At 40.4% G+C, this 25349-nt stretch overlaps 1 protein-coding gene across 2 annotated transcripts; it reads left to right on the top strand.

Moving 5' to 3' along the window:
* The first annotated feature begins 14562 nt into the window (after positions 1-14562).
* Positions 14563-23372, top strand: LOC125550059 (kinesin-like protein KIN-13A). Of its 2 annotated transcripts, XR_007301529.1 has the most exons (13): positions 14563-15028; positions 16794-17027; positions 17175-17348; positions 17431-17535; positions 18270-18347; positions 19301-19382; positions 19753-19915; positions 20291-20626; positions 20729-20947; positions 21054-21666; positions 21747-21812; positions 22659-22994; positions 23105-23372. XR_007301529.1 is itself a non-coding variant. In XM_048713000.1 (12 exons), exons 1-12 carry the CDS (start codon positions 14861-14863, stop codon positions 22839-22841), a joined length of 2421 nt encoding a protein of 806 aa, XP_048568957.1. In that variant the 5' UTR covers positions 14563-14860; the 3' UTR covers positions 22842-23372. The 2 variants fall into 2 exon arrangements, 1 of the variants encoding a protein (XP_048568957.1); XM_048713000.1 differs by having other exon boundaries at positions 22659-23372.
* Positions 23373-25349: the final 1977 nt, after the last annotated feature.

Here is a 25349-nt window from a genome sequence, read left to right as displayed (position 1 = left end):
AATTGCTTGCTGTTCTTTTTGAAGTTCCCCTTCTTCCCTTTGCCCTTCTTCTTGAAACCGGTGGTCTTGTTGACCATCAACACTTGATACTCCTTCTTGATTTCTACCTCCGTAGCCTTTAGCATTGCGAAGAGCTTGGGAATTGTCTTATCCATCCCTTGCATATTATAGTTCATCACGAAGCTCTTGTAGCTTGGTGGCAGTGATTGAAGAACTCTGTTAATGACACTACCATCAGGAAGATTAACTCCAAGCTAAGTCAAGTGGTTGTGGTACCCAAACATTCTAAGTATATGTTCACTGACAGAACTATTCTCCTCCATTTTGCAGCTGTAGAACTTATTGGAGACTTCATATCTCTCAATCTGGGCATTTTCTTGAATATTAACTTCAACTCCTGGAACATCTCATATGCTCCATGACGTTCAAAACATCGTTGAAGTCCCAGTTCTAAGCCGTAAAGCATGGCACACTGAACTATCGAGTAGTCATCAGCTTTGCTCTGCCAGACGTTCTTAACGTTGTCAGCAGCATCTGCAGCAGGCTTGTCACCTAGTGGTGCTTTCAGGATGTAATTCTTCTGTGCAGCAATGAGGATAATCCTCAAGGTACGGACCCAGTCCGTGTAATTGCTACCATCATCTTTCAACTTAGCTTTCTCTAGGAACGCAATAAAATTCAACGGAACAACAGCACGGGCCATTTATCTACAACAACATAGACATGCAAAATACTATCAGGTACTAAGTTCATGATAAATTAAAGTTCAACTAATCATATTACTTAAGAACTCCCACTTAGATAGACATCCCTCTAATATCTAAGTGATCACGTGATCCATATCAACTAAACCATTTCTGATCATCACATGAGATGGAGTAGTTTCAATGGTGAACATCACTATGTTGATCATATCTACTATATGATTCACGCTCGACCTTTCGGTCTCAGTGTTCTGAGGACATATCTGCATATGCTAGACTCGTCAAGTTTAACCCGAGTATTCTGCTTGTGCAAATCTGGCTTGCACCCGTTGTATGTGAACATAAAGCTTATCACACCCGATCATCACGTGGTGTCTCGGCACGACGAACTGTAGCAACGGTGCATACTCAGGGAGAACACTTGTACCTTGAAATTTAGTGAGGGATCATCTTATAATGCTACCGCCGAACTAAGCAAAATAAGACGCATAAAGGATAAACATCACATGCAATCAAATAAGTGATATGATATGGCCATCATCATCTTGTGCCTTTGATCTCCATCTCCAAAGCACCGTCATGATCACCATCGTCACCGGCTTGACACCTTGATCTCCATCGTAGCATCGTTGTCGTCTCGCCAACTATTGCTTCCACGACTATCGCTACCGCTTAGTGATAAAGTAAAGCAATTACATGACGATTGCATTTCATACAATAAAGCGACAACCATATGGCTCCTTCCAGTTGCTGATAACTGTGTTACAAAACATGATCATCTCATACAACAATTTATATAATCATGCCTTGACCATATCACATGACAACATGTCGTGCAAAAACAAGTTAGACGTCCTCTACTTTGTTGTTGCAAGTTTTATGTGGCTTCTACGGGCTTAGCAAGAACCGTTCTTATCTATGCATAAAAAACCACAACGCGGCATAGTGATTGCTTATTGATCTTCGGAAAGAACCATGTTCATTGAATCCAATTCAACTAAAATTGGAGAAACAGACACCCATTAGCCACCTGTGTGTGAAGCACGTTAGTAGAACCAGTCTCGCGTAAGCGTACGCGTAATGTCGGTCTGAGCCGCTTCATCCAACAATACCGCTGAATCAAGAATCAACTAGTGATGACAAGCAATATGTATATACCCACGCCCACAACTCCTTTGTGTTCTACTCGTGCATATAACATCTACGCATAGATCTGGCTCGGGTGCCACTGTTGGGGAACGCAGTAATTTCAAAAAAATTCCTACGCACACGCAAGATCCATCTAGGTGATGCATATTAATGAGAGGGGAAGAGTATGTCTACATACCCTCGTAGACCGAAAGCGGAAGCGTTATGAAACGCGGTTGATGTAGTCGAACGTCTTCACGGTCCAACCGATCAAGTACCGAACGCACGGCACCTCCACGATCTGCACACGTTCAGCTCGGTGACGTCCCTCGTACTCTTGATCCAGTTGAGGCTGAGGGAGAGTTTCGTCAACACAATGGTGTGACGACGGTGATGATGAAGTTACCGACGCAGGGCTTTGCCTAAGCACTACAACGATATGACCGAGGTGGAATTCTGTGGAGGGGGGCACCGCACATGGCTAAACAATCAACTTGTTTGTCTATGGGGTTCCCCCCTTCCCCATATATAATGGAGTGGAGGAGGGGAGGGTCGACCCTCATAGGGCGCGCCCAAGGGGGAGTCATACTCCTAGTAGGAGTAGGTTTCCCCCTTCCTAGTAGGAGTAGGAGAAGAAGGAAGAGGGAGAGAGAGGGAAAGAAAGGGGGCCCGCCCCCCACCCAATTCGGATTGGGCTTGGGGGGTGCCCTCCACCTGGCTGCCTCCTCCTCTCTCCCACTAAGGCCCAATAAGGCCCATTGACTCCCCGGGGGGTTCCGGTAACCCCCCTGTACTCCGGTAAATGCCCGAACTCATCCAAATCCATTCCGATGTCCAAACATAGCCTTCCAATATATCGATCTTTATGTCTCGACCATTTCGAGAATCCTCGTCATGTCCGTGATCACATCCGGGACTCCGAACTACCTTAGGTACATCAAAAACATAAACTCATAATATCGATCGTCATCGAACGTTAAGCGTGCGGACCCTACGGGTTCGAGAACTATGTAGACATGACCGATACTCATCTCCGGTCAATAACCAATAGCGGAACCTGGATGCTCATATTGGTTCCTATATATTCTACGAAGATCTTTATCGGTCAAATCGCATAACAACATACGTTGTTCCCTTTGTCATCGGTATGCTGCTTGCCCGAGATTCGATCGTCGGTATCTCAATACCTAGTTCAATCTCATTACCGGCAAGTTTCTTTACTCGTTTCGTAATGCATCATCCCACAACTAACTCATTAATCACATTGCTTGCAAGGCTTTATAGTGATGTGCACTACCGACAGGGCCCAGAGATACCTCTCCGATACACAGAGTGACAAATCCTAATCTTGATCTATGCCAACTCAACAAACACCATCGGAGACACCTGTAGAGCATCTTTGTAGTCACCCAGTTACGTTGTGACGTTTGATAGCACACTAAGTGTTCCTCTGGTATTCGGGAGTTGCATAATCTCATAGTCATAGGAACATGTATAAGTTATGGAGAAAGCAATAGCAATAAACTAAACGATCATAGTGCTAAGCTAACGGATAGGTCAAGTCAATCACATCATTCTCTAATGATGTGTCCCCATTCATCAAATGACAACTCGTGTCTATGGTTAGGGAACTTAACCATCTTTGATTAACAAGCTAGTCAAGTAGAGGCATACTAGTGACACTCTGTTTGTCTATGTACTCACACATGTACTAAGTTTCTGGTTTAATACAATTCTAGCATTAATAATAAACATTTATCATGATATAATTAAATATAAATAACAACTTTATTATTGCCTCTAGGGCATATTTCCTTCACCCCGGTACTCCGATATGTACCCGATACATTCCGGAACACTTCCGATGTCCGAATACTATCATCCAATATATTAATCTTTACCTCTCGACCATTTTGAGACTCCTAGTCATGTCCGTGATCTCATCCGGGACTCCGAACAACATTCGGTCATGAAATCACATAACCCATATAATACAAATCATCATCGAACATTAAGCGTGCGGACCCTACGGGTTCGAGAACTATGTAGACATGACCGAGACACCTCTCCGGTCAATAACCAACAGCGGAACCTGGATGCTCATATTGGTTCCCACATATTCTATGAAGATCTTCATCAGTCGTACCGTAATGACAACATATGTTATTCCCTTTGTAATCGGTATGTTACTTGCCCGGGATTCGATCGTCGGTATCTTCATACCTAGTTCAATATCGTTACCGGCAAGTCTCTTTACTCGTTCCGTACTACATCATCCCGTAACTAACTGATTAGTCACATTGCTTGCAAGGCTTATCGTGATGTATGATACGTCTCTAACGTATCTATAATTTTTGACTGCTCCATGCTATTATATTATATTTTTCGGATGTTAATGGGCTTTATTCCACACTTTTATATCATTTTTGGGACTAACCTACTAACCGGAGGCCCAGCCCAAATTGTAGTTTTTTTGCCTATTTTAGAGTTTTGCCGAAAAGGAATATCAAACGGAGTCCAAACAGAATGAAACCTTTGGGAACGTGATTTTCTCAACGAACGTGATCCAGGAGACTTGGAGTGGGCGTCAACAAACAATCGAGGAGGCCACGAGGCAGGGGGCGCGCCCTCCACCCTCGTGGGCCCCTCGTTGCTCCAACGACATACTTCTTCCTCCCATATATATCCACGTACCCCCCAAACATCCAGGAGCACCACGAAAGCCTAATTCCACCGCCGCAACCTTCTGTACCCGAGAGATCCCATATTGGGGCCTTTTTCAGAGCTCCGCCGGAGGGGGCATTGATCACGGAGGGCCTCTACATCAACTCCATGGCCTCTCCGGTGATGTGTGAGTAGTTTATTTTAGACCTTCGGGTCCATAGTTATTAGCTAGATGGCTTCTTCTCTCTCCTTGGATCTCAATACAAAGTTCTCCTCGATCTTCTTGGAGATCTATTCGATGTAATCTTCTTTTGCGGTGTGTTTGTCGAGATCCGATGAATTGTGGGTTTATGATCAAGTTTATCTATGAACAATATTTGAATCTTCTCTGAATTCTTTTATGTATGATTGGTTTGTCTTTGCAAGTCTCTTCGAATTATCAGTTTGGTTTGGCCTACTAGATTGATCTTTCTTGCAATGGGAGAAGTGCTTAGCTTTGGGTTCAATCTTGTGGTGCTCGATCCCAGTGACAGAAAGGGAAACGACATGTATTGTATTATTGCCATCAAGGATAAAAAGATGGGGTTTATATCATATTGCATGAGTTTATCCCTCTACATCATGTCATCTTACTTAAAGCATTACTCTGTTCTTATGAACTTAATACTCTAGATGCATGCTGGATAGCGATCGATGTGTGGAGTAATAGTAGTAGATGCAGAATCGTTTCGGTCTACTTGTCGCGGACGTGATGCCTATATACATGATCATACCTAGATATTCTCATAACTATGCTCAATTCTATCAATTGCTCGATAGTAATTCGTTTACCCACCATAATACTTATGCTCTTGAGAGAAGCCACTAGTGAAACCTATGCCCCCCGGGTCTATCTTCCATCATATTAATCTTCCAACACTTAGCTATTTCTATTGCCGTTTATTTTACATTACATCTTTATTTCTCTTTATCATAAAAAATACCAAAAATATTATCTTATCATATCTATCAGATCTCACTCTCGTAAGTGACCGTGAAGGGATTGACAACCCCTTTATCGCGTTGGTTGCGAGGTTCTTATTTGTTTGTGTAGGTGTGTGGGACTCGAGCGTGATCTCCTACTGGATTGATACCCTGGTTCTAAAAAACTAAGGGAAATACTTATGCTACTTTACTGCATCACCCTTTCCTCTTCAAGGGAAAACCAACGCAGTGCTCAAGAGGTAGCAAGAAGGATTTCTGGCGCCGTTGCCGGGGAGTCTACGCACAAGTCAAGACATACCAAGTACCCATCACAAACTCTTATCCCTCACATTACATTATTTTCCATTTGCCTCTCGTTTTCCTCTCCCCCACTTCACCCTTACCATTTTATTCGCCCTCTCTTTTCCGTTCATCGCTTTCTTGCTTGCCTTGTCATTATGACTAGTCCTCTATCTTCTCCGTTGTCTCCCAAGAATGAAGTTCCTAATTTTAAGCAAAGGGAGGGGGGAAATCTAAAAGACGCTTGGTATAGAATTTGCAATGCTCAAAATAGATCTACCAGGAAGCAATCTACTTCCGTTCTTCTCCGCAATTTTTATGTAGGCGCTACTCCTTGGTACAGATATATTCTTTATACCATTACCGGAGGGAATTTCTTGGGTAGCCATACTTTTGATTCTTATAATGCTGTGATAGATTTGTTTGGCTCGCCACCTCTTTTGGTTAATGGAACTATGTTAACTTTGGAACATGTGATGCAAAGGCTTGAAATTATTGAGAATAAAGTTGCTACTGTAGAATTGATTGAAAAAATAGATAAAAAGATTCACAACCAAATTACCCAATATGGATCTAAGGTGGGAGTTACTCTGAAAAGTTTTAAGGAAAAAGAACCCATAGTCAATGAAAGAATAGATCAAGATTCTACTAGAATCGATAAACTTGAGGGAATTATCACCAACTTGGGGTCCGCTTTTTCTTCCGTTAAAAATACTCCAAATCCTCCTACCAAAATTGCCAAGATTGTTTATGTTCCTAAAAATAAGAGTGAATCCTCTAGTAAGGAAACTGCTGATTTAAAATCAATAAGTGTTCATCCCAATCTTTTTGCTATCATTAAGGAACCGTTTGCTACAAATGATTTTCTTGATTTTGTGCCTAGGAGTTTGATAATTAATAAAAAGAAAGAAACTTCTAGGGGTTATAGGTGTATTATTTAAGAATTGCCTACCAAAGATGGCAATACCTAGATCTATCTTCTCTTTTATGCCTAGCTAGGGGCGTTAAACGATAGCGCTTGTTGGGAGGCAACCCAATTTTATTTTTATTCCTTACTTTTTTCTCCTGTTTAGTAATAAATAATTTATCTAGCCTCTGTTTTGGTTGTGTTTTTTGTGTTTAATTAGTGTTTGTGCCAAGTAGAACCGTTGGGAAGACTTGGGGAAAGTCTTTTTGATCTTGCTGTAAAAAACAGAAACTTTAGCGCTGACAAGAATTGCTGCCATTTTTATTTGGAAAGTGATATTTAGTTAATTCTTTTTGCAGATGATTAATAGATAAATTCCTCACGTCCAGAAATTTATTTTAGAATTTTTTGGGTTCCAAAAGTTTGCGTTAGCTACAGATTACTACATACTGTTCTGTTTTTGACAGATTCTATTTTTCGTGTGTTGTTTGCTTATTTTGATGAATCTATGGTTAGTAAAAGAGTTTATAAACCATAGAGAAGTTGGAATACAGTAGGTTTAACACCAATATAAATCAAGAATGAGTTCATTACAGTACCTTGAAGTGGTGTTTTGTTTTCTTTCGCTAACGGAGCTCACGAGATTTTCTATTTAAGTTTTGTGTTGTGAAGTTTTCAAGTTTTGGGTAAAGATTTGATGGATTATGAAACAAGGAGTGGAAAGAGACTAAGCTTGGGGATTCCCATGGCACCCCAAAGTAAAATTCAAGGACACCAAAAATCCTAAGCTTGGGGATGCCCCGGAAGGCATCCCCTCTTTCGTCTTCGTCTATCGGTAACTTTTACTTGGAGCTATATTTTTATTCACCACATGATATGTGTTTTGCTTGGAGCTTCTTGTATGATTTGAGTATTTGCTTTTTAGTTTACCACAATCATCCTTACTGTACACACCTTTTGAGAGAGACTCACATGATTTGAAATTTATTAGAATACTCTATGTGCTTCACTATATCTTTTGAGCCATATAGTTTTTGCTCTAGTGCTTCACTTATACCTTTTAAAGCATGGCGGTGGTTTTATTTTATAGAAATAATTGATCTCTCATGCTTCACTTATATTATTTTGAGAGTCCTTTAGAACAACATGGAAATTTGTTTCTAGGAATAATATAAAAACTTTCATAGAAAGTGCATTGAATACTATGGACCAGTTCTTTTGGGCGATTCTACCAGAATCGCCCCTTTCCCCAGCTTCTCCCAAAATCACCACTTCATATGTTTTTTACAATCCTAACTAATTAGACCTTAACTAGATAGGATTGTAAAAAAATATGGAGTGGCGATTCTGGAAGAAGCTGGGGAGGGGGGCGATTCTGGGAGAATCGCCGAAAAGAACTGGCCCTATGAGAAGTTTGATACTTGATAATTGTTTTGAGTTATGGAGATGGTGATATTAGAGTCATGCTAGTTGAGTAGTTGTTAATTTGAGAAATACTTGTGTTAAAGTTTGTGATTCCCGTAGCATGCACATATGGTGAACCGTTATGTGATGAAGTCGGAGCATGATTTATTTATTGATTGTCTTCCTTATGAGTGGCGGTCGGGGACGAGCGATGGTATTTTCCTACCAATCTATCCCCCTAGGAGCATGCACGTGATACTTTGCTTTGATAACTTGTAGATTTTTGCAACAAGTATATGAGTTCTTTATGACTAATGTTGAGTCCATGGATTATACGCACTCTCATTCTTCCACCATTGCTAGCCTCTCTAATACCGCACACTTTTCGCCGGTATCATACACCCACCATATACCTTCCTTAAAACAGCCATCATACCTACCTATTATAGCATTTTCATAGCCATTCCGAGATATATTGCCATGCAACTTTCCACCGTTTCGTTATACGCTTCATCATTGTCATATTGCTTACATGATCATGTAGTTGACATCGTATTTGTGGCAAAGCCACCGTTCATAATTTTTATACATGTCACTCATGCATCATTACACATCCCAATACACCGCCGAAGGCATTGACATAGAGTCATATTTTGTTCTAAGTATCGAGTTGTAAGTAACTAAAGTGTGATGATCATCATCATTAGAGCATTGCCCCAAGTGAGAAAGGATGATGGAGACTATGATTCCCCCACAAGTCGGGATGAGACTCCGGACGAAAAAAAGAAAGCCATAAAAAAAGGATAAGGCCCAAAAAAATGAGAGAAAAAGTGAGAAGGGACAATGCTACTATCCTTTTTCCACACTTGTGCTTCAAAGTAGCACCATGATCTTCATGATAGAGAGTCTCCTATGATATCACTTTTATATACTAGTGGGAATTTTTCATTATAGAACTTGGCTTGTATATTCCAATGATGGGCTTCCTCAAAATGCCCTAGGTCATCGTGAGCAAGCAAGTTGGATGCACACCCACTTAGTTTCTTTTGTTGAGCTTTCATATACTTATAGCTCTAGTGCATCCATTGCATGGCAATCCCTACTCACTCACATTGATATCTATTGATGGGCATTTCCATAGCCCGTTGATACGCCTAGTTGATGTGAGATTATCTTCTCCTTTTTTGTCTTCTCCACAACCACCATTCTATTTCACATATAGTGCTATGTCCATGGCTCACGCTCATGTATTTGCGTAAATATTGAAAAAGTTTGAGAACATTAAAAGTATGAAACAATTGCTTGGCTTGTCATCGGGGTTGTGCATGATTTACATTTTTTGTATGGTGAAGATGGAGCATAGCCAGACTATATGATTTTGTAGGAATAACTTTCTTTGGCCATGTTATTTTGAGAAGACATAATTGCTTAGTTAGTATGCTTGAAGTATTACTATTTTTATGTCAATATTAAACTTTTATCTTGAATCTTTCGGATCTGAACATTCATGCCACAATAAAGAAAAATTACATTTAGAAATATGTTAGAAAGCATTCCACATCAAAAAATCTTTTTTATCATTTATCTACTCGAGGACGAGCAGGAATGAAGCTTCGGGATGCTTGATACGTCTCCAACGTATCTATAATTTTTGATTGCTCCATGCTATTATATTATCTATTTTGGATGTTAATGGGCTTTATTTTACACTTTTATATCATTTTTGGGACTAACCGAAGGCCCAACCCAAATTGATGTTTTTTTGCCTATTTTAGAGTTACACCTAAAAGGATTATCAAACGGAGTCCAAACGAAATGAAACCTTCGGGAACATGATTTTCTCAACTAACGTAATCCAGGAGACTTGGAGTGGGCGTCAACAAACAATCGAGGAGGCCACGAGGCAGGGGGGCGCGCCCTCTACGCTCGTGGGCCCCTCGTTGCTCCACCGACGTATATATATATATATATATATATCCACGTACCCCCCAGACATCCAGGAGCACCACGAAAACCTAATTCCACCGCCGCAACCTTCTGTACCCGAGAGATCCCATCTTGGGGCCTTTTCCGGAGCTCCGCCGGAGGGGGCATTGATCATGAAGGGCCTCTACATCAACTCCATGTCCTCTCCGGTGATGTGTGAGTAGTTTACTTTAGACCTTCGGGTCCATAGCTATTAGCTAGATGGCTTCTTCTCTCTCTTGGATCCCAATACAAAGTTCTCCTCGATCTTCTTGGAGATCTATTCGATGTAATCTTTTTTGTGGTGTGTTTGTAGAGATCCCATGAATTGTGGGTTTATGATCAAGTTTATCTATGAACAATATTTGAATCTTCTCTGAATCCTTTTATGTATGATTGGTTTATCTTTGCAAGTCTCTTTGAATTATCAGTTTGGTTTGGCCTACTAGATTGATCTTTCTTGCAATGGGAGAAGTGCTTAGCTTTGGGTTCAATCTTGTGGTGCTCGATCCCAGTGACAGAAAGGGAAATGACATGTATTGTATTATTGCCATCAAGGATAAAAAGATGGGGTTTATATCATATTGCATGAGTTTATCCCTCTACATCATGTCATCTTACTTAAAGCATTACTCTGTTCTTATGAACTTAATACTCTAGATGCATGCTGGATAGCGGTCGATGTGTGGAGTAATAGTAGTAGATGCAGAATCGTTTCGGTCTACTTGTCGCGGACGTGATGCCTATATACATGATCATACCTAGATATTCTCATAACTACGCTCAATTCTATCAATTGCTCGACAGTAATTCGTTTACCCACCGTAATACTTATGCTCTTGAGAGAAGCCACTAGTGAAACCTATGGCCCTCGGGTCTATCTTCCATCATATTAATCTTCCAACACTTAGCTATTTTTATTGCCATTTATTTTACTTTGCATATTTATTTCTCTTTATCATAAAAATAGCAAAAATATTATCTTATCATATCTATCATATCTCACTCTCGTAAGTGACCGTGAAGGGATTGACAACCCCTTTTATCATGTTGGTTGCGAGGTTCTTATTTGTTTGTGTAGGTGCGTGGGACTCGAGCGTGATCTCCTACTGGATTGATACCTTGGTTCTTAAAAACCGAGGGAAATACTTACACTACTTTACTGCATCACCCTTTCCTCAATGTGCATTACCGAGAGGGCCCAGAGATACCTCTCTGATACTCGGAGTGACAAATCCTAATCTCGATCTATGCCAACCCAACAAACACCTTCGGAGATACCTCTAGAGCATCTTTATAATCACCCAGTTAGGTTGTGACGTTTGATAGCACACAAGGTATTCCGCCGTTATCCGGGAGTTGCATAATCTCATAGTCAAAAGGAATATGTATAAGTCATGAAGAAAGCAATAGCAATAAAACTTAACGATCATTATGCTAAGCTAACAGATGGGTCTTGTCCATCACATCATTCTCCTAATGATGTGATCCCATTAATCAAATGACAACACATGTCTATGGTTAGGAAACTTAGAGGCTTACTAGGGACACGATGTTTTGTCTATGTATCCACACATGTATCAAGTTTCCGGTTAATACAATTCTAGCATGAATAATAAACATTTATCATGATATAAGGAAATATAAATAACATCTATGTTATTGTCTCTAGGGCATATTTCCTTCATACATGCATCCCATTATTATTTGCCCACCAAATCCATGGGAGACAACACATATAGGGAACTAATGAAAGCATACACGACCAACATTTTGTGCCGTCTTCTCCCCTTCCCGTTCCAATCTCATGCATATCTCTTCCCCTTTATTGCATCTTCTCTTGTCCTTCGTATATCCATAGGCTGAATCCTTACCCATCCCGGTCCTCACAACGAAATATTGGCTCTCCTTGCCCATCATGCACAAGCCATCACCTCGCATGGCTCCACCGCCACCGTCTCATGCCCGGTAACATTGATGGAGCGGTGAGTTAGAAGGTTTAACCTCCCTAATTTGGTTTATCTATATTTTCGTTGTGAATATCGAGGATTTGTAAGATTGACTGCAACTCTCTCTCTTCCTGCTTTTAATCAAACGTGGCATACATGTCCTTTATTTTCCAAGTTTCTAACAAATAATTGTGTACATTGATGTATGAATGAGTGACTAAGAAACATGCATGGATTTGATGCATGCAAACTTTCTTGCCCTAACATGCACAAAGTGTGTTGCCATTCATCTATGGTTAAAAAATAAGGTAACTTCCTGCTCTCACACACAACACGGATCTACTCAGGTGATAGTACTTTCATGTTGCAATTTTACTAGCTAATAGCTTCATACTAATAGTTTGTCTAGACCTACATGACATGTACCCATGTTACATTACTCATTGTATGAGTGGGTTCTGGAGTTATGCCGGAACAAGACCAGACTAATCTTATTATTGGAAACTATGTTCCACGCCTTAGGGGATTGCTAATCCAATACTTATTGATTTTGTTGTATGCAACTACATATGGCGTAAAGGCTGAAGCGGTGTACTGTTTTTATACTCATATTGTCCTATATTTTTTACAATGCATAACATAACAATTTTCTTATTCTAATGTATCGGGTGCATACTTCCGTGGATTATCAAGGGGCATGTTTTTATTTTTCCTGGTTGACTTGCAACTAGAGGGTGATAAATCTACACTCACCCTTTATGTATCCTCAATTGCCATACTATATGTTGTTGTTGTTGTTGTTGTTGTTGTTGTTGTTGTTGTTGCTGTTGTTGTTGTTGTTGTTGTTGTTGTTGTTGTTTGGCTAAATTTTCTACATTGGAGCCTCTTAAGTCATTTATGCACTTAAAAGATGTGTAATCCTGATGATATATGTTTGCTATCTTTCTTGGAACTGTAATTTTGCATATTCCACATACGCCGTTGATACTTGTGCTTAGATAGTTTCTACTTGCTACAATTGGAAACTATATTGTTTTATGTAATCAACCTGAGGCAAGTAGAAAACAGCTCAACACGAATTTTGAGGTCCTAATGTTAATATTGAGATCCTCGTTTCCCCCCTATACCCTCCTCTTATGTAGATTGCATTTGCTTATGATTTTCGTATGCATCATAGCTACTTTATAAATTTTCCACCGCAACGCGTGGGGTATCTTCTACTCCACCAATTCACAAAAATAAGATGTTTTGGATATTTCAATATGAACTATATACAGACTGAAATGGATGAACAAGCACATAAAAATGTGTCTACATACATCCGATTCAGACAAAAGTTAGAACACATTATATTTGTAAACAGTGGGAGTAGTATATAACTAAGTACGTGATTCCACTAACATATTTATCTCACACATGCAACCATGTCATCTCAACATGCAACCATGCATGGGAAAAGGCCCACGACAACACGCAATTATGCATGAAAAAATGCTCAAATGTTTTAATTGTGCTATGGCACTTATATTCAATAATCATACAATAATAATATGTATTTTAGCCCTAGTTTGTACATTATTAATCTAATAAATATTCATGCCCATGTAACAAAATTTTATCGAATTATATTGCAAACATTTTTACAGCAACATGCGAGACATCATCTAGTTACTGAAGAACATGATGCAGTCTTTGCACTCGCTCCTTTACGATGGCAGTTCGTCTGACGGTGCGGTCAACGATGTTTTTCTTATTTGGCTAATAACATGGAGTTAAAAGACTTTGAGAACTACAATGTTTTTCTTATTTCTTATTTGAGTCAGTATTCCTTGACATTTGTCAGGTATAATGAAATGCAAGTGATGTTTCCTCTAAAAAATATCTCATGCAATGTTATAAAACCTTAGTTAGTGCCGAGACAACGATGGTACTCCATAGCATTTTTTCATACTATGCATCATCGTTCAAAGGTACTTCGTAGCATTATTTGTATACTATGTAGCATTATTTTCGAAGGTAGCCTCAGACCGAAATGTTGCTTATCTTTTACTCTCAGTAGATTTAGTGATAAGCGGGACAATATACATTTTGGTTTATGAAAGTAACATTCTACCTATTTAACCATACAACTTTGTTTATTAACTTTTGAAAATGTGCCTTTTGCTATCTTTACAACCGCATTTTCGCATAATAAGTCGTTAACAGGGTTTGCAATTTTGTGCCTTATAGAGTTGTTCAGGTCGCGAGTCCCAATCACTACAAGATGCTAGGTGTTACCACCACAATCAACGTTGCTATCATGCTAATCACCAACCGCCAATGGCACTCTTGTATATTAACATAAGACATAGCCGGCCATCCTCTTTCCAAGATGCACATATCAATATCATGCACACATTTATACATCATAGCTTTGTTTTTTTTCTTCAAATTCCTTGACCAAGCAAAGAAAACTAAGTTTATTTCATTTGCTTGCCAAATGGAAAAAATCTCCTCTTTTTAAACTGCACAAAGCTCCATTTCCCAGCCCCTCTTCCCTCTCCTTTTTAACCCCATCGGCTCCTCGAAAAAAAAGAAGGGAGAGAAGGAAATAAAAAAGCGAAGGAGGGCTGCCAGGTAGCCAGCCAGCTTCCCCTCTCCTCTCTTCCCCCAATTCGCCCTCAAATCCGCCGCCCCGCATTTCCCGACCCCCCCGCAGATCTGGGACCCTACCCCGCCGGATCGCCGCGCCGCCGCGGGACTCGCGCGATCCGATCCCGCCGCACCCAGTCGCCAAGTTGGCGCCGCAGCGGAGGTCGCAGCGCCTCGCCGGCGGCGGCGCGGGGTCCGCCGCCGCCGCCGCGGGTGCTGGAGGGGCGTCCGCGCAGGCCGCCGACATGGGGGACTCGAGCGACGCCGTCATGGCGCGGTGGCTGCAGTCCGCGGGGCTGCAGCACCTCGCGGCCTCGTCGGCGGGCCCCGCCGGGGACCAGCGTGGCGCCGGCGTGGGGGGCCTTGGAGGCGCCGCCGGAGGAGCGGGCATGCTGCCTAGTCTGCTCATGCAGGTGGGGTTTCTCGGTCGAAATGTTTGATCTAACCTAGTTCTTCGGTTGCCGGATTGGGAAGACGCCGTCTGGTGCGTTCCAGTGTTGTACCGTGTCTTTCCGATTGCTTGTAGAAATTGATCGACCGAACCTTGTGATTCAGGGGTTGCGCTGAATAGATTGGATTGACTTGGTTTCTGGTAGAATTTATTGGCTACTGGCTTGTGATATCTTAAACTGCATTATCCGATCAGTGCAGTAAGAGTATACCCGCGAAAGGCCATGGTTCGCAAGATCGATACGCAGGGAATGGTGCTCATCAAGTTCCATCTGTTTGATGAAGGGCCATCATGTAGCTGGGGAGGGAGTGTGGATTGATTCAGGGGCAAACTGGCGTGAACCCAATAAAAAAGGGAGCTAGCATCTCTTACTAATTACTCCCTCCGTTCCTAAATATAAGTCTTTTTAGACATTTCAAATGGACTACAACATACAGATGTATGTAGACATATTTTAGAGTGTAGATTAACTCATTTTCTCCGTATGTAGTCACTTGTTGCAATCTCTAGAAAGACTTATATTTAGGAACGGAGGGAGTATTATACTGATAGGTGCATCAGCTTACTTCATTTCCAATATTCTATGGATTTGTAGTGCTTGAAGTTTTCACAAATTTGATGTAGAGGTGTGCATAGTTGAAATGGGCTATTATTTTTTTGTTCTGGATGATGGTCACATGTCATAAACTGGCATACATCTCTTACCTAGTGCCTTTGAAGTTCATGCTCATATGGGTAGAATAATCTGAAAAAAGTTGTTCATACACAATTGTTGAATTGTTGTCTGATGTTGGTTGGATGAGGAACTGCACTTTTTTTCTTCTCGAATTCAGATTGTAGATGCCATCTTTTGCACTGACCTAACTGGATGACGTCCTTCTTGGACTTCCATTTGACCCGTGTGGTAGTTTAGGTTCCTAGGGAGCTAAGCTAAACATGAAGGATATATGTTTCATTTTTATGCAGATGGATGCCAAATTTAAATTAGGAAGTTAACTTTGAGCCTGATCAGTTTTCTTTAAATTCCCTGACCTTGGCATCAATTAATAGTTATTAGTCATGTGCGATGAAATCTTCTTTTTTCAACTACAACAGTTTGGTTCAAGTTTTGCATGCCACGAGGGACTTTACTAATTATAGTTTTCCTATAGTTTTACAGATAGTGAAATGGGTATTATTTTTTTTGTTCTTGATGATGGTCACATGTCATAAGCTGGCATACATCTCTTACCTGGTGCCTTTGAATTTCATGCTCCTATAGATAGAATAATCTGAGAAAAGTTGTTCATACACAATTCTTGAATTGTTGTCTGAGGAACTGCAGTTTTTTTTGTCTCGAATTTAGATTGTAGATGTCATCTTTTGCACTGACCTAACTGGATTACGTCCTTCTTGGACTTCCATTTGACCCATGCGGTAGTTTAGGTTCCTAGGGAGCTAAGCTAAACATGAAGGACATATGTTTCGTTTTTATGCAGATGGATGCCAAATTTGAATTAGGAAGTTAACTTTGAGCCTGATCAATTTTCTTTAAATGCCCTGACCCTGGCATCAATCGTTGTTAGTCATGCACGTTGAAATCTCCTTTTTTCAACTACAACAGTTTGCTTCAAATATTGCATGACACGAGGACTTTACTAATTATAGTTTTCCTATTGATAGCCTTCACCAATGCAAAATGCTGTCAACATGTGCGATTGCCAACCTTACATTTTGTTATTTGGCAGGGCTATGGACCACAGTCAGTTGAAGAGAAACAAAGGCTATATATGCTGTTGAGAAACTTGAATTTTAACGGAGAATCTTTGCCTGCATCAGTCTCTGAGCCCTATACACCAACTGCTCAGAAATTTGGCAGTGGGACTTCCGCAGAGGGTCTGTATTCACCTGAACTTAGAGGTGAACTCGGAGCTGGTCTTCTGGATCTCCATGCTATGGATGACACTGGACTTCTTTCTGAGGTATGTCTCGAAGTCTTGTCTGCAAAGTGCCCGTTTGCTATCTTAGTTAACATCTGTGAGTTAATGGCAGTACGTACTTTATGTTGATTCATGTGGTTTGGAAATATCTTCATGCAGTCCATTTCAGCTTATTGTGTTTCCTTACAGGATGTAGATTCAGAACCATTTGAGCCTTCACCCTTTATGCCAAAGGAAATTGATGATGATGAGGATGATATGATAACAGGAAGCCAGCTAGGTCCAGCTGATAACTATAATGCAGTGACGAGTGAAAAGGAGATCAATACTAGAGAAAATAATGTAGCGAAGATCAAAGTTGTGGTATGATAATCTCTTTAGGTTGTTGTTTGTGACTTGTCAACACTAAACAGATATACCTGACTTTGTTTAACAATATATTCAGGTAAGAAAGAGGCCCCTGAACAGAAAAGAGTTATCTCGAAAGGAAGATGATGCTGTAGCTGTGCATGATTCATCTTCTTTGACAGTTTATGAACCTAAGCTGAAGGTACGCACTGTTTGTCTTCAGGAAGTTTTATTATGCCTGCATTATTATTACTTCTATTTTTATTTAACCTTTAATAGTTTACTCCATAAAAATCAATTTATTTTACTTTTTGAATGTCTGTAACGCATTAGAGGGCTGGCATATGAACACAAGAGGGATTAGCATGCTCATGTAAATTTCAATATCCTAGTCACTTGCTGGCGATCCTATTTCACCTTTTTATTTGAATCTGAAAGTGCCAACTGATATAACCCTTCTTCATAACCACTACAGCATAGCTACCAGATAGTTGTGTTGCTTCCCAATGATGCTAGCATGCATTTGTGATAACATTACCTGTTTCTTTTTTGTGATGGGCAGGTAAAGTTAAGTTTGTTTCAGTTATGTCACAAGTTCTACTGTAATAGTGAATTAACTCGCATGTTGGATGTACTCTACTGCTTCAAAGTGGCAGATTCTTCAGAAAAATGGAATTGAATCCACATTCCAGATTCAGGGTGCTTAAAAATGGTTATTCAGAAAATAATTGTAATAAAATATCACAATTAACTGAAATCCTATTAGTTCCTGTTTATCTGCTGTGTTTATATTTGTTTCTGCAAAGTAGTGTTTAGTTCCTTGTTGGGATGGCCATAAATTAACATGACTATAAACTTCCAAGAATTGAAGTGCTCCTGGTAATTGTTTTAATGGTCTTCCTTTTATGTACATTAACATCTTATTTCTACTGGAAGGTCGACTTGACAGCTTATGTGGAGCAGCATGAATTTTGTTTTGACGCTGTCCTGGATGAGGATGTTTCTAATGACGAGGTATTATTTTTTCTCTTGTTTGAGTGCCATTTCATAATATAATTATTCTCAAAAAATATTCTTTCTATGGCATTAAAAACTGCATATTCTATACATCAAATTCAGTTTTTGCTTCTATTGTTTTGAACTTGGGGTAGAACTGGTAATTGGTGACAAGTTAGCTTGACACATGGGGGTTTCTTGAGCACATGATGATTTGGCAGTTGTTGAAGAAAAACAGACGGAGTTTGAAAATTCGCGTGGGGCAGCTGCCGAGGCTGCCCCACCCCCAGTACACCCCTGAACTTGGGTATATGAGGAAAGTGCTGCGAGCCTATCAGCCCGCGAGTACGAATTACCCTGTCATTTATAACTAAGACATTGGATTATTTTTTTGCCAAGAGAATGTAAGATTTGGCCAAAGCAGCCTTGACTGCTCTATCCCCATATTCGATTGCTGAAGTAGCAACATGGCTGTTGACACAAGTTTATTAGCCTATATGCCCATATGGCCATACCTCTCTTTGCTCAGTTGCTCTTCATTGTGTCAGCTTGATTCCCACATATTGTTCTCCAACTCTGCTCAAATCACTTGCTCACCAACCAATGTGTCTTGACTGTACAACATTCTGTTACTGCTCATCACCATTATTTGTGTGCCTTGGCCCGCCACACCAGTGCTTGCATGCCCACTTGTTTGGCAGCTGCAGCTCTGCTTGAATTATTTTGAGCAAATTTGTTCAGAGCATGGTTGATCACTGTGTTACTCGGCTACTCTGCAGTTATGCATCTTCATCATCCGTCCAACTTCGGAATGGCAATTAGCTGGTGCTAAATTTGGGACTACCAATTTCCAGTTTACATAGTTGTACCATCATTTTTCTACACAATGCTATTCTTTTTCTCCATCATAGTCAATGTGGTGTACACTACATTTTCAGTAAATTGATTTACCTTTTGAATTCTCTGGACAGGTGTATCGTGAGACAGTGGAACCCATTATACCAATAATATTCCAGAGAACAAAAGCGACATGTTTTGCTTATGGACAAACAGGTTGGGCAATAGTGTTTTTTGACGAAAGCTATACATACATATTGTATTTCTTTAAGCACAAAGAGTCATGGTTTCTGTGATTTCAATAGTGTCTAAAGTATTGTTTCTCTTCCAAACGCTATTTTTTTGGTCAATTTTCAGTAGGCTCATGCAAAAGAGCACAATTCTTTTGCAAATAATTGTAGTATTGAGAACTGGGGATCCCAAACTTCTGAAATAGCTCACTGTCTACTATTTTCCCTTTGGTTGACTTCTGTACAGTAGCTCTGATGTGATTAACTGAAAGGAAACTAAACACTTTTCTTTAGCCGTCTAGATTGTGTACTAGCTCCCCTTGTGATGTTCCTAATCAATTCCGGTTCATGAGCAGGTAGTGGGAAGACATACACAATGCAACCTTTGCCTCTGAGAGCTGCTCAAGACATGATTCGTCTTTTGCATCAACCTGTCTACCGGAATCAAAATTTTAAGCTGTGGCTCAGCTACTTCGAGATATATGGTGGGAAACTCTATGATCTTCTATCAGACAGAAGGTTGGTTGTTGTGCACTTGCCTATTACCTTTTTCTTTCCTGGGGCTGGTAATGGATGGATGCACATACTAACATTAAGCATTTCATTGATAAATCCATATTTAGGAATGCTTAGTCAAAATGTTGGGTAGTCTTTTTTTTAAGTTGCATTTGTTGTGTTCTATATTTGCTTGCTACTTCTGAAATAATGGCAAGTTCCTTTCGGTTTAAAAATTGAATCTCAGAGCCACATTTCTGTTTGAAGTTTGGAACATTTATCATATGAGATTTACTGCTGCTCTGTGGACATCTACCCTGGACTTGGATTTTGTGATCGGGACAATACTTTTGAAGGATTTAGTTAAACTGAAAATTCTCACCATTTTTTCTTTTGTAGACACTTACTGATGAGGGAGGATGGCAAGAAACAAGTTTGCATAGTCGGTCTGCAGGAATTTGAGGTTTCTGATGTCCAGGTTGTCAGGGAATATATTGAGAGGGGAAATGCAGCAAGGAGCACAGGGTCTACAGGGGCCAATGAAGAGTCATCGAGGTCACATGCCATTCTGCAACTGGCTGTGAAGAAGCATATTATAGTAACTGAAACTAGGAGACAAAGGGACAGGGATGCCAATGAAGCTAAAAACACAAAGGCAGTGGGAAAAATATCTTTTATTGATCTTGCTGGAAGCGAACGTGGCGCTGATACAACAGATAATGATAGGCAGACAAGGTGTTATTTTTGCCCCCAGATTCATTTGCCTATTATATTTCCAAACATTAACCTGGTACAGTTACATAATTTATTGACATGTATCTGTTATTATCATATCAGAATTGAAGGTGCAGAGATAAACAAGAGCCTCCTTGCTCTGAAGGAATGCATCCGGGCCCTTGACAATGATCAGATACACATTCCTTTCAGAGGAAGCAAGCTCACAGAGGTTCTCCGTGACTCATTTGTTGGCAACTCTAGGACGGTGATGATTTCTTGCATTTCTCCCAATGCAGGTTCATGTGAACACACGTTAAATACGTTGAGATATGCCGATAGGTAATAGCATGAAACATACTTCGTAAAGTCCAATTCACATGTGGTAAATCATCATTTTAGACTGCTTCTGGCTATTAATTCAGTAAATTTGCTGATCAATTGACAGGGTTAAAAGTCTTTCAAAGGGTGGCAACACAAGAAAGGAGCAGTCTACTGCACCAACTATTCCTTCCATGAGGGAGTCTTCATCTGCTCCATCCTATCCTTTATCTGTTGAGGCTGAAGAAGTACCCAACCAGATCCAGGAGAAGAGACCTGTCGATATATCTAGGAGAGGCGCTGAAAATTTTACCTCCAACTCTTCGATGGAGCCTGACAGGAATAACTTTAGTATGATCCCAAGTTATTCTAATAGAGGAAAAGAGGAAAACGGTGCATCTGGTTTGAATGATAGGGAGAGGGTTGATTTCAGTTCTGGCCGAACTGTTTACAACAGTAAAGCACAGTTAATTCAGAATTCAGCAAATGCACAAGAGGATGAAAAGGTTACGAGAGTCTCACCTCCCAGGAGGAAGGTCATAAGGGAAGACAAGTCTGAAAAGCAGAACTACATGAAAAAGGATAGTGGAATCGAGGCAAGTCGGCCTGGATATAAGGTGCAGCAGGTAAGGCAGTTGCAACAGCAGCAACGACCAACATCTGCTTCAGCTTCTCAGGTTTCAAGGCAATCTGAAAAAGAAAGTTCATGTGATGATGTGGAGATAGATGCCATTCTCGAGGTAAACAATATTTTGCTGGTATTTCTGTCTTATTTATCCTGAATGGAACTTGTGGTGTAAATCTTTATTTTGTATATTAGGAAGAGGAGGCCCTCATTGCAGCTCACAGGAAGGAAATCGAGAATACAATGGAGATCGTGCGCGAAGTAAGTTCCAGTTCATGTGCTGAGTAATTTTCTGTTATTGTTTAATTCATGCTCTTTAGATCCTTGCTAAATTATTTTGTCCATGGTACTGAGGTTCCTACCATCTTATGATGTAAGGATACATACATTAATGTACTCCTATGATAAAGATGGTGCCATATCTAGCACTCACAATTCCAATCATTCTAGAGAGAACTAGTTTTATTAGCTCTAATCTTAGCCCCTCATCGGAAAAGAAAACAAACTTGTGTAATCCTGTAGGGGCTTAAAAAATTATTAAACCTTACAGTCTTAGTGGCATACCTTGTAATCAGTACTCACCTGCTTACGATCACCATGGTTTGATCGGAACTTCTGAAGTTGAAAGTAGGTTGTCTTCTTGATCCTCCGACAGTTGTTTAATGTTTGAGAACTTCTGTTATCTTTAATCATGCTCGGACAGTATTAAGTGCGTTAGCATGCTGATAGTAGCCGTTCTGTCTGCAAATAACCGTTTCAAGACTTGTGCCAGTACTCTCTTTGTGTACATGAAACTTACCCATTTCATTCAGTTCAGTGTTGGTGTTCCCTTCTTACACCATTAGTCATTTAGGATATCAGGTATTCAGATTACTTGGATACTCTTAAAGCATAAATCAAATGTTGTGCTCATACATGGAAAAACATTTCTAACCTTTGTATATCAATAATCCTAGACTTGCACACCTAATCATATGGGATCAGCCTACGGGGAGTGTGTGCCCTTTGCTAATTTGCCCCCCCTCCCCTTGAATATTGGTAGTTTACAATACCATTAAATTATGCCATGCTGCTATAAACTAAGTGCACATTATTTTTTTTTCTCAGGAGATGAACCTTCTGGCAGAAGTTGACCAACCAGGCAGCCTTATTGACGACTATGTGACACAATTGAGCTTTCTTTTGTCACGCAAGGCTGCAGGCTTGGTCAGCCTCCAAGCACGCCTTTCAAGGTTTCAACAGCGCCTCAAAGAGCAGGAGATCCTTAGCCGGAAGAAATCATCCAGATAGCTGGTCATCGCTCATTGACTCCGGCCTTTTGCCTGCTCAGTAAATTTACAGGAGCTTGACCGCATTTCTTGAGATGTTTCTCTTCTGTGGTCTCCTGTAATGTTGGACCTGAGCAAGGAGCTAAAAGAAGACACCGCATTGGCTCAGGACTGGGTGAGTTGACTGGTTGATGCCATTTCGTACTCGGTTGTCAGGTTTGATCACCAGTTTGCGAGTAGTCCTTCTCACAGTTTGGCTGCACGGGCTTGTTTTTTTTCCGGCAGATGCATGGCTTGCCCTCAATGCCGTTTTCCTTTGTATGAGGAGACGTCCGACGTAACTGTTTGCAGATATGGATGGGTTGATTTTTGGCAGCGGCTCCTGTACTATTGTGGACACAGATACATTATTGTTGTATTCTTTACTGATATTGTTTTTGTCGACAAATGAAAATGTGTGTTTGTGTGTGTGTGGCAAAGGACTTGAAAGTTTTCCCCCCATTGTGCCCAGTGAAAATTTCAGACAGGTATGATTATGAATGGTTTGTGACTAGTGATCTGCGAAGTGTGCACAACTGAATTTCAGTTGTCATTTGTGTTCTTGTGAGAGTTAGTGCATCACAAAATATTGCTCTTGTATCTGGCTTTCTACATTAGATCTGCAAGCCTCTCATCTCATTTCCTATGACTTTTATATTCCTATGATTTTCCTACCTTATGAACCAAAGGAGGCCTAGAATACTAGAGGCCCCCTTTTTGAAAATGTCATATTCCTATGATTTCCCTATCCTATGAACCAAAGGAGGCCTAGAATGCTAGAGGCCCTTTACTGAAAATGAGGTTAAGCAATGCCATCTTTGACTCGTATGTTGATGGAGCCCTTGGCCCTGATGGGATTCCCTTCATATTCTATTAACACTTCTGGGAGCTGATTTAAAAAGGTACTCATGGACATGGTGAATGATTCTATGAACACTTCTGGGAGCTGATTTAAAAAGATACTCATGGACATGGTGAATGATTTCCATGTAGGGACCTTAAGGGCATCTCCAGCGATGACCCGCAAATTTTCTCAACACAGACGCGGGAGGCCGTCATCGAACGCTGCCCTCATACTCCCTTTGTCTGGAAATACTTGTCGGGCCCTCATACTCCCTTTGTCTGGAAATACTTGTCGGAGGAATGAATGTACTAGATGTATTTTTGTTATGGGTATATCCATTTTTATCCATTTTTGCGACAAGTAATTTTGGATGGAGGGAGTACATTTCAAACACTTTATGAATCAACCGGATAAAGTTCATGCAAACCGGCCGATATTCATCAAAGTTTGGATAAAATATAGCACTAATCGTCCATGCGTAGTAGGTAAATTAAGTCTAGTACAACAATGTCTCAAATTCGACTAGATTAACCGCATGTCCAACAAGTTTTTCATCAACAGATCATGGCCTGCCACACATACTTTCCTTTCAGTTTCATCCAACAGTGTGTACTTAAATGGCCGTCCCTCTGTCCTGTGGTACATCACGACAGCGCGTGCGGGCTACATAATGTGTAGACCAACATTGAGTGAACGAATTAATCAACAAGTTCAACAAGAGAAAGAAAAACTTACGATCTCGTCCTCTGCCGCGTGCAAAGGCCACCTTGCCTCCAGCTGACGAACCACATTACAAAACTTGGTGACGCTAGTCTGGGTGCAATGTGTGCGAGAGAGGCCTAAAGATAATGTGCGTGCGGGAGACACGACGTAGGCACATATATGTGCGTATAGAGGGCTAGTAGAGACCGTGCGTGTGTGTATATGTGCATGTGAGAGAAATAGTGTTTTTCAACTGAGATTAGTGAAAAGAGTGGTGCATAGTAGTCAAAAAGAGAGGGAGATATATAGAGAGTGTGTGCATGAGACACCCCGACACCCCGGGAGAGATTGTGAGCATGTGTGAAAGAGAAATGCCGATGTATATAAAGTGTGTGCACTTATGCATTAGATAGAGAGATATATAGCGTGTGTGTGAGAACGGGCCGAGGCATAGTGTATCTACGTGTAAAAGGCGGTTCTATGCATTAAATTAAAATATAAATGACATTATTATTTTTGAATGAGATCGTGAATTTTGCAAGTTGCGTATGAACGAAAATCGGTCTATCAGACACCCATGCTCTATTGAATTCTAACATGTGCATGTGTTTATTTCATATCGATCCATAGAGTGAGAGCGGTTTGAAATGCAGACAATGCATTGCTTTTTCAATTCATATATAAACATTAATTAGTGCACTCCATGTTATTAGTGTGAAGCACTTTATACATTTGTCACTTACATGGATACATTTCAAATTGCTAGCTACGAAATAGAATACATGTTGAATTCAACATAAAGGGGGTTTCGAAGATTCGAATTCATAGGATGTGCATTCATCTATTTGAATCCGAGATAATGGCATTTGTAAATCAGATCTAAAAGGGGGCATCAATCTTTGTTGTGCGTTTGAACATGCTATATATTCATACGCATGTCTAACT

The sequence above is a fragment of the Triticum urartu genome, chromosome 1, assembly GCF_003073215.2.
Source record: "Triticum urartu cultivar G1812 chromosome 1, Tu2.1, whole genome shotgun sequence".
NCBI lineage: Eukaryota > Viridiplantae > Streptophyta > Magnoliopsida > Poales > Poaceae > Triticum > Triticum urartu.
Note: the sequence above shows the minus strand (reverse complement) of the source record. Positions and strands in the feature narration are given on the sequence as shown.